Source organism: Ursus americanus, chromosome 12 (genome assembly GCF_024610735.1).
Source record: "Ursus americanus isolate L20-20 chromosome 12, mUrsAme1.1.p, whole genome shotgun sequence".
In the NCBI taxonomy this organism is placed as follows: Eukaryota; Metazoa; Chordata; class Mammalia; order Carnivora; family Ursidae; genus Ursus; species Ursus americanus.
In genome coordinates, this window is record NC_142138.1 from 43,062,553 (window position 1) to 43,072,563 (window position 10,011).

At 38.9% G+C, this 10,011-nt stretch overlaps 1 protein-coding gene across 2 annotated transcripts in view; it reads right to left on the bottom strand.

Moving 5' to 3' along the window:
• Positions 1–6,527, bottom strand: part of HFM1 (helicase for meiosis 1) — a 102,374-nt gene extending 95,847 nt beyond the window's left edge. For both annotated transcript variants that reach the window (XM_087866100.1, XM_087866099.1), the window contains exons 1-2: positions 6,465–6,527; positions 3,588–3,685 (exon numbers count right to left, since the gene is read on the bottom strand). In XM_087866100.1, coding sequence (XP_087722226.1) covers positions 3,588–3,658 — 71 coding nt within the window. In that variant the 5' untranslated portion in view covers positions 3,659–3,685; positions 6,465–6,527. The remainder of the gene's footprint in view (positions 1–3,587; positions 3,686–6,464) is intronic.
• Between the last annotated feature and the right edge of the window lie 3,484 nt (positions 6,528–10,011).

Sequence of the window (10,011 nt, forward strand, 5' to 3'; positions counted from 1 at the left end):
CCTTTTCAATAAAAGTTGATTTGCCCTTCATTAGAACAAAAAGATAAGTATTAGATGACAGGAAATAAACTTGAGAAGAACGCCACATATACGGTCTATGTCAAGCGGCAAGGATTTTATGATTTGTTTTTTAATTTCTTCCTTTAGGATTTTATACTCTCAAAAGCGAGAGACCCAGTCTTTTACTTCACTGCCTTCTGTAGCACATAAAACATAGCTACTACAGCTACATTTTCCAAATCAAAAATCTACAAAACATTATCTGACAATGTTTGACAGACTGTCTGATAATAGGCCAAAGCATTTGAAATTTAGGACTGTCAGAGGGTCCCCAAGATCACCCCCAAAGCTGATGATTCCCTGGGCTGATTCAAAAGACTCAACATATAGTCCTATTCCTGACTATGAGGCGAAGTCCAGGGGAAACCAGGCACAAGCTTCCAAAGATCCTCTCCCAGTACAGTAACACAGGACATTTTTAATTCCCTCAGCAACAAGCTTTAACAACATGTGTGAATTGTTGCCAATGAGGGAGCTCATTAGAGACTCAATGCCCAGGATTTTTACTGGGGACTAATCATGTGGGCATCCCCTGCCTAGTACATACCTAAATTCTAGATTCCCAGAAGAAAAGTAGATATTCAGCATAAACCATATTATCTATATAAACAGTTTAGGCAGTGGGTCATTCCTATCAGTCAATGGTGGGAACTTTCCTAAAGTTCTCACTCCAGCTAAGGGCCCTTCTTACAAGCAGGGTCTTACCAAGGACAGCAGTTTAGGCCTGATATATTAACTCTTTTCTTTCTACACAGAGACTATTTCAGAAAATCTAAGAAAGATACAAAAAGCACATATCTAATTCTACTATTCAGCATCCCCATAAAATCAAATCTCCCTTATAATTTCCCGATTTTCCAGAGGTGTCATCATTCTCTCATCCATCCAGAATTTAAATTATAGCATAGTCTTTTACCTACTATATCCAGACATATACCAGGTCTTACAGCATCTTCTTTATAATGCGTCCTGAATTCATCTCCTTGTATTTCCACTGTCACTATTGCAATCAAAGTTCTAATCGATTTATGTCTGGTTAAGAAAAATAGTGTCTTAACTGGCCTCACTGCCTCTGGCTTTCTCTAACATATTTTACACACTCCTATCACATTAATTTAGAATTGTTTTCATCATAATTATATTCCATTTAAAATACTTCAGTGGATTCCAAACAATGCCAAATGTCCAAATGGCCTTAGGCTACCTTACAGTTTTAACTCTCCTACACTACTTACCTTACAGTCCAGGCCAAAGTGAACTACTTGCATACCAAATAGATAATACATTCTGTCTCTCCTCATCTTTGTTCAAAAATATTTCCTTTACTCTGACTGCCACTGTACATGACCCTATCCTGTATCTACCTATAGAAGTTCCACTGTTTCATTCCTTCATTAATCTATTCAACAATTATTCACTGAGAACTATTTTCCAGGAACTGTTATAGGCACTAGAGCTTACGTTCATTCAAAATCAAGCTTAAATCCTTCCCTCTGTTTTTTTTTTTAAACATTTTATTTATTTATTTGACAGAGATAGAGACAGCCAGCAAGAGAGGGAACACAAGCAGGGGGAGTGGGAGAGGAAGAAGCAGGCTCATAGCGGAAGAGCCTGATGTGGGGCTCGATCCCAGAACGCCAGGATCACGCCCTGAGCCGAAGATGCTCAACCGCTGTGCCACCCAGGCACCCCAAAATCCTTCCCTCTTCTTAAGTACTATTTGAAACTATAATATTTATCACAGTCCTCTTGTATTATGTGTCTGTGTGTAGATAAGATATATATAATATATAGATAACAGAAAGATTGATGATGGATAGATCAGTCTGATACCATTTCCAGATCATAAACACATAAGCGTTTGTTTCTAGTTCCATTCACATCGATAATACTTAGCACAGTGCTTTACATAATTAAACATATTAGTCAATAAATGTTTGTTGATTCAGTTCTACGGCTTTTAACACATACAAAGTCACGTCCAAGATCCTTATTCTGGCACTTAATATCCACCACAATCTATCCTCAGTTTACTTGTCTAACTTTATGTCCCACTGTTTCTCCTTTATGAATCTTCTATTCCAGGAAACGTCTCTATACACTATCTCCTAAAAGTACGGCGAATTGTCCCACCTCCATTCCTTTTTCTTTTTGTTAAACTCTGCCTTCAAATGGTCTCTTCCTCTCTGCTTATTAGAACTATCAAATCCTTCAAAGTCTCCTGAAGTCTCTCCCCACTACCATAAAGCCTAACCTGATTAGTCTGTACCAGGTCTCCCTCCAAATCTGAAATTTCATTGCATGAATGCATGCTTATCATTTCCTTCACAGCTTTTTTTGACTCTGTCATGTTAGAAAGGCAACCATATGTTGCATTTGCCCAGGCCAGTCTTGATTAACACATGTTGTACAAATTGGATGCGCTCTTTCACTCTCAAAGTATCCAAGTCTCGATGATGAATTACATACTTACATTATTTATTAATGACCTTTACATATGTGTGCTTAATCTCCTCAAATAGATTTTAAGTTCTTTTGAAGTAAAAGTCTGTTTCATCCTTCTTATATCCCTTTCTGCATTCAATCAATATTTGAATTAATATTTGAATGAATGAAAATATTAATGAAACAATAAACACTTTACTCAATGTTTCCTTTTTTTAAAAAGGATAATACAGTGTCGCCTGCTAGCTCAGTCAGTGGAGCATGCAACTCTTGATCCTGGACTTGTGAGTTCGAACCCCACATTGGGTATAGAGGTTACTTAAAAATAAAAACTTCAAAAAAAATAATACAATAGAATTCATAGAAAACTTAGAATTGAGAACAATTTACATGTGAAAATCCATAAAAACCTGTATTTAACAGACTATTCTCTGTTCTTATTTTCTTTGGTGCCACAACTTTATTTCCACCCCTACTTCCTGCCTACAATGAATCTGCCCATCACACTTGGCCTTTGGCACATTACCCATTCTGTTCCCAAAATGTGCCATCACTCCTTGTCTGCGGCTACTGTTTGGCCATTACTTCAAGTCTTTACCTTGGCCAAAAATAATTTGAACAAACCGTTAATGCAAATAAATGAAAGCCAAATAGGCAAGAGTCTACTCTATTTTTTAAGTCACAACATTTAAGATGTTAAACTTCAGTTACTCCCTTATATCTGAATCCCATGTTTACCAGATATATACCTGAAACATCATTTTGTTGATCCCTCATTTTTTTTTAAAGATTTTATTTTTTTATTTGACAGAGATAGAGACAGCCAGAGAGAGAGGGAACACAAGCAGAGGGAGTGGGAGAGGAAGAAGCAGGCTCATAGCAGAGGAGCCTGATGTGGGGCTCGATCCCATCACGCCGGGATCACGCCCTGAGCCGAAGGCAGACACTTAACCGCTGTGCCACCCAGGCGCCCCGATCCCTCATTTTTATCTGTATATTTCTAGAGAGAAAATGAAAACTCCTTAAAAATCGAAAATCTCTAAAACAATATACTATGTTATCATTCTTTATGGCAGACTTACTTTTCAGCTTCATCCCGTTTTTCAAAAAACAAAGTATCCAAAGAAAACAAGGAATCATTTGATTTCAGCATTGTTAAAGACTGGATTGTGTCGTAAATCTACCAAAATAGAGAAAAAGTAGTTTATATTTTATTCATAAGCTGTAGAAAAATATTTCTGGATACATAAACTATAATCATTAATTTCCCAGAATAACCACGGACTATCTTTCCAGCTGCATCTTCTGCAGCTTCCTCCTAAGTGCCTCAATATTCAAATACATTATTCTCTGTTCTCCTCTAATTCATGCATATTCACATCTGTACCCCTCTATTCATATTCCACCAACGCCTAGAATGTGTTTTCTCCCATTTCTTCTCTACCTGGCAGATCTCTACACATCCTTCATGTATAGGTCAAATGTCATTTCTTCTTCAAAGCCTTCTCTGAGTTTGTCCTGTTCTCCAAGGCAAAAATAATCACTCCTTTTGGGCTCTTAATACTTTGTTCATACCATTATTTTTAATTTAGGGATAACGCATTTTATCGTGAATATAGGCGTTTCTAACAATATGCCAAAAACATATACAGAGGTTTGCTTCAAAATAAATGGAGAGAGGTAAAGGGGTATTGACGAAAAATGATTGGCAATGAGTTGATAATTCCTAAAGCTATATAATAGGTACATGGAGTTCAGTATAACATTCTGTCAATTTTGTATATATGTTTGAACTTTTCCTTCCAAAATAAAAAAATTTGCAAATTTAACATATGTATGTTTACATTCATATTACATAACATGTATATAGAAATACATTCCTTTTTAAAGACAATTTTTACATTCATAGATGGTATCTAAATATAAAGGATAAAAACATTCAGCATTTGCCATATGGTAATATAATAAAATTCTAGGGCTGAACAAATCCTCAAGTTTGACAGGAGACTTAAGAACCATTTCTAGACACATACATCGTTCCATTTACATTGCCATCCTTTCCCCTGCTTATCAACATTACATCTCATTTTTTTCTAAATTCTGAAACATGACAGAAAATTCTATACAACAAAACATGAAATAGATGCACAAATCATAAAATATAAATCACATTTCTATTTATTCTGTGATAGTTACTACACTGCAAATCTTTCCTAAGGATAGAAACTAAAATCAAAAAAACTGTATGAGTGCCATCTTGTGGAGAAATCCATACTATCAAGTGAGATTATGTCCCTTCAATTTTGAGTCCTCCCTGATGTGGGGATGAGATACACGTGGGAGTATGTGGAGGAGGGAAGAATGTTTCCACATGCACCCCTTGACAACTGGTAAGAGGGCTAAATCTATGTAGATCTTAGGACTGTTCTTAGTTATCTAGAACGTTGTAGGATTTTTCATTGTTTTAGTCGAGTGTTCCTCCCATCTGTTTAACTTAATTGCTCTCTCTTTTTTTTTTTTAATCACTTAGTCACCAACAAAGAGTCAAATTGAAACATATTAGCATGGTTCTTTTAATGTCTACAACAATTGACTATATTAACAATAGAAACCTAAGATAACAGGGTGGGTGACAGAAGGGAGTCATTCAGAAATATGCTAAAGGAGTCTTTAACATCTTTAAGTAAACAATTTCAGAATTTGAAAATAATTACCTGATAAAGTATAAATGAAAATGCTAATCATGTTGCTATACTATCCAAAAAGTAACAAATAGGGGCACCTGGGTGGCTCAGTAGGCTAAGCCTCTGACTATTGATATGGAGTCATGATCTCAGGGTCGTGAGATGGAGGGTGGTGCTCCCACTCAGCGAGGAGTGGGCTTGAGAGTCTCTCTCTCCCTCTGCCCCTCCCCCACTCCCCTCGTTCACAGGCACGCGCTCTCTCTCAAAATAAATAAATCTTTTTTAAAAAAGTAACAAATAAAATGTTCCCTTTCTCATCTTAGGAAAACTATATAATTTTAAGCAACAAAAAAGTTTTCAAAATTAAAACTTATTGGATCACTTTTATATGGCTTTGCTACCTCAGAATTTACGTAGAAAACAGACATACTTTCTTCTCTGTTGAGATGGCCTGAGCTTTATCTAATTATCTTAGTGACAATGTAGCATTTTCTTATCTTCTATAATGCTTATTGTATTATTTTTTTCTGACCTATTAGTCATTCCTTACGACTTGTACTCTCAAAAATAAACTTATTTCAAAAGTGCAGAAACTCAGATATAAAAGTATTGCTTTGCCAGAAATCGGTAGTGAGTGGAAGCCGAGACCAACATTCACCCCAATAACGAACCATCACAAAGACCGCAGGGAATTTGACAACGTAAGAGAATAAAGAAAACAAATTACCCCTAGTCTCTGAGCCTCGGCCACGGACGGGTCCCTACAGTCGGGGGGGGGGGGGGCGATTTCCATCACCTCCCCTGGGGTTCCCAAGGGGCAAGCCGGGAACCGAATCAGGGCCTGAGGCAAAAATACCCTCCAGATTCCTGGGGAATACCCTAATTCCAAGCAAACCCACCCCACACTCCCAGGCGCCAGGGAGAAGCCTTCAGGACCCGCGTGTGGCCCAAGCGTCGAGCGCTGGAGCCGGTCGCTCCTCCCCCGACACCTCGTTCCCACCTCTGGAACAAGGTGGCTACAGGACACAAGCACGCCCACCTGCAATCGCTCAGGGGGCCCCCACACACCTAGAAATAAACACAGCGGGTCGGGAGCCGCCAACACAAAACCCGAGTCAGCCGGCTCGGTCAGGCCCGCGGGCGCGCCGTCCTCCCGGCAGCCCCACCCGCGCGAGCGGCCGCCCCGCCCGAGCGCCTCAGGCCTTGCCCGGCTTCTGACAGAACGCCGCGAGGACCCGCGCGGCTCCCGCCCGGGGCGGGCTGGCCTCAACTCACCGCGCCCGACCGCGCCTCGACCGCCGCTCGGCGCCGAAGGTCAACCACCTCCCGGACGGTCGCCTGTCCCAACCTCCTCGCGGGATCCCCGGTCCCTACTTCCCCCCACGAGACGTCGGGCCCGGCCCCGCTCCTCACCCGGCATCGGAACTCCTAGTTCTCGGAGCCGAGCACCTATTCACTGGCCCCTTCGAGGACCCCCAGCCTGGCTAAGCGAGCTCCAAGCGATGGATCGGCGGGGTCTCTGACCTCTCTCTTCCCGCTTCACCTTTTTCCTTCAGAAGTTGCTAATTAGCTTTGAATGTATTGCTCTCCCAGTATACTGTGGCCTATTCTCATTAAATAAAGCCCTTAACCCCTCCCCCCATGTGGGACTGGATCCCACGACCCTGAGACCATGACCTGAGCCAAAGTTGGACGCTTGACCCACTGAGCCACCCAGGTGCCCTGCCTGGTAACTTCTACCCTACTTGCCCTCTCTATGAATTTGCCTATTCCTGGTAACTCATGTTTGTGGAATCATACAGTATTTGTCCTTTCTGGCTTAGTTCATTCAGCATGTCCTCAAAGTTCATCGTTTGTAGCATATATCTGAATTTCATTCTTTTTTAAAGTTGAATATTCCATTGTGTGTACGTAGTACCTTTTGTTCATCCATTCCTCTGTGGATAGACATTTGTGTTGTTTCCACATTTTGGCTATTGTGTAATAAACATTGGGGTACACATACCTGTTTGAATCCCGGCTTTCAGTTCTTTAGGTATATACCTAGGAGTGCAATTGCTGAGTCATACAGTAATTCTAAGTTAAACCTTTTGAAAACCACCAGTTTTTTACAGCTGCTGTATAATTTTGCACTCCCACTAATAATGCAAAAGGGCCCAAATTTCTCTACATCCTTGCCAGCACATTATCTCCCATTTTTAAAAAATTATAGCCATCCTATCGGATGTGGAGTAATAGCTCATTGTGGTTTTGGTTTTCATTTCCCTAAAGATTAATGATATCTTTTAATGTGTTTAATGGCCATTTTGAACACCTTCTTTGGAGAAATATCTATTCAAGTCCTGTGCCACTTTGTTGTTACGTATCTTTTTATTATTGAATTGCAGGAATTTTTAAAAATGTATTATGGATATTTGTCCCTTATCAGACAAAAGATTTGCAAATGCTTTCTCCCATTTAGTAGGTTGTCTTTTTGTTTTCTTAATAATATCCTTTGATGAACAAAAATTCTACACCAGGTTTTTTTCTTTTGCTGTCTGTGCTTCTGGTGTTATACCCATGAAGTCATTGCCAAATCCTATGCCATAAAGATTTTCTGCAATGTTTTCTTCTAAGAGTTTTATAGCTTTAGCTCTTAAGTTTAGGTCTTTGATCCATTTTGGTCCAATGGAACAAGTTTTATTCCTTTGGATTAGGGTTACTGGAGGGAGTCATTTCAAATAAAAGAGTTGGGGGGGGGCATAGTTTCCAGAAAGACTGGAAGAACTTGAAAGACAATAGGTGTTCATGACACAAGAACAAAATATATTCCTGAAATGCAACCGATGCCATGGGTTCTGGCTCAAAAATTCAACATAGCCAAACTTTTTTCTACTTTGTAACCTCCACTCTGTTTAAACTCTGATCCAGAGGAGTTGATTTTGAAAAGTTAGTGTTCATGGCTCTAGAGCAGGTGGAACGAAGAAATGTTTCAGGACTATTTTTCTGACAGCCAGAAATGTGTTGTTGTATTGTCAGACCTCGAAAAGAAGAGGTATAGAAATCATTTAGGAGAATCTGAAAATCGTAGAATTAATGTCTGAGAAAAGGAAAGAAGGAAAGAAGGGAAAGGAAGGGAAGAGAAGGGAAGGGAAGGGAAAAGAAGAGTAGGGAAGGGAAGGGAAAGGAAAGAAAGGAAACAAACGTAGTCCAGTATGTTGAGATCCTTGGGAAGAAAGAAAACTTTAGGAAGTCATGCAAAATTCTGTGGAGGAGAGTCCAATGCTATCTATGCATTTAGTAAGTACATAAGTAGGAAAAGGATAAATGAATGAAGACCAAATCAATGGATAATTGTTCTTTAGGGAAACATTTATTAAGTCTCAGTGTAACCAAGAAAATAGTAAATATAAATTGATTAGAAAGTAATTCCTTGGGCACCTGGGTGGCTCAGTTGGTTAAGCAGTCCTGGGATCCTGGTATGAGTCCCGTATTGGGCTTCCTGCTCTGCAGGGAGTCTGCTTCTCCCTCTGCCCCTCCTCTCACTAGTTGTCTCAATCTCTTTCTCTCTCAAGTAAATAAATAAAATCTTTTTTAAAATTTAAAAAAATTTTTTAAAAGAAAGTAATTCCTTGAGTTCCAGCTGCTAAAGAGTATGTTTAATGATGATGTACAAGACCCTAGTACCCATATTTCAGATTTTTCAGGCAGAAATTGACTCGTCCAGCTAAAATGAATTTAAAATATCTTCTGTTCTCCAAAGCCAAGACTGTTGATTCAAATGGGACTGTCAAGCAGCGTGCTCCAATTGGACCCTGAACCAAAGCATCGCACTAACACGGTCAGCCAGAGAGTATTATTACAAAGAATGGAAGCCTTCCATAGAAATCGGCTGATAAAGATTCAGTATTCAACAATTGTTCCTCATGTAATTGCATTGTAGTGTCTGAAATATGGTAACATAATCCCTGAAGTAAGAAGCGAACATCCCAGCATAGAAACTTTGGGACAATGAGCAGTATTCCACACTGGAATAGAATGATTTCCTAATTAAAAATTAATACCAGTTTCTTCAGGAGGAGTAAGTGGAAAATGGTAACCAGTGTATAGTCTCTATGAGTACTTGTATTTAAATTTGTATAATAAACTGTACATACTTTTTCTTGCAGTATGTACTAGGTTTAATCTTCTGCCATTATGAAGTCCCGGTTAAATAGGAATTAACACATTCCTTCAAGTGGTTAGTATCCAAATATGGTAGACTTTACCTGACTGTTATAATCAAGTTTCTGGCATCCAGAATCTTACATTATCTTAATGAAACATGGGCTACATTATACCTGCAAAAAGATTATTTGAAGGAATTTTTAAGAGCCATTGTAACATTTTTAAAGATATTTAAATGTCAGGAATCAGAGTATAAAACAGATTTTAAAAACAGGCATTCTTTGTTTTTGTTTTTTAAGTTTTTGTTTTGAAGTAGTCTCTATGCCCAACGTGGGGCTGAAACTCACAACCCCAAGATCAAGAGTTGTGCACTCTTCTGATTGAGTCAGCCAGACCCCCCTCTTTGTTTTGCTTTTTATCTAAAGGCAAAAAAATAATAATAATTGGCAGGATCTTGCAGTAATGTGATCAAAGATTAATTGATATTGTTTATATGTTGTTTAGAAATAAGATAGTTTCTAGAGGTGATATGATTTTGTAGTTAATAAAGAGATTTGCAATGATACAAGTAATCAGTTAAGATACTGGACAGATTGGGGTATAGACGGATTTAAAGAAATAAGAAACACCATAAAGAAACAGGAATAATGCATCTGCCTAGAATGCCTTCCAAGAA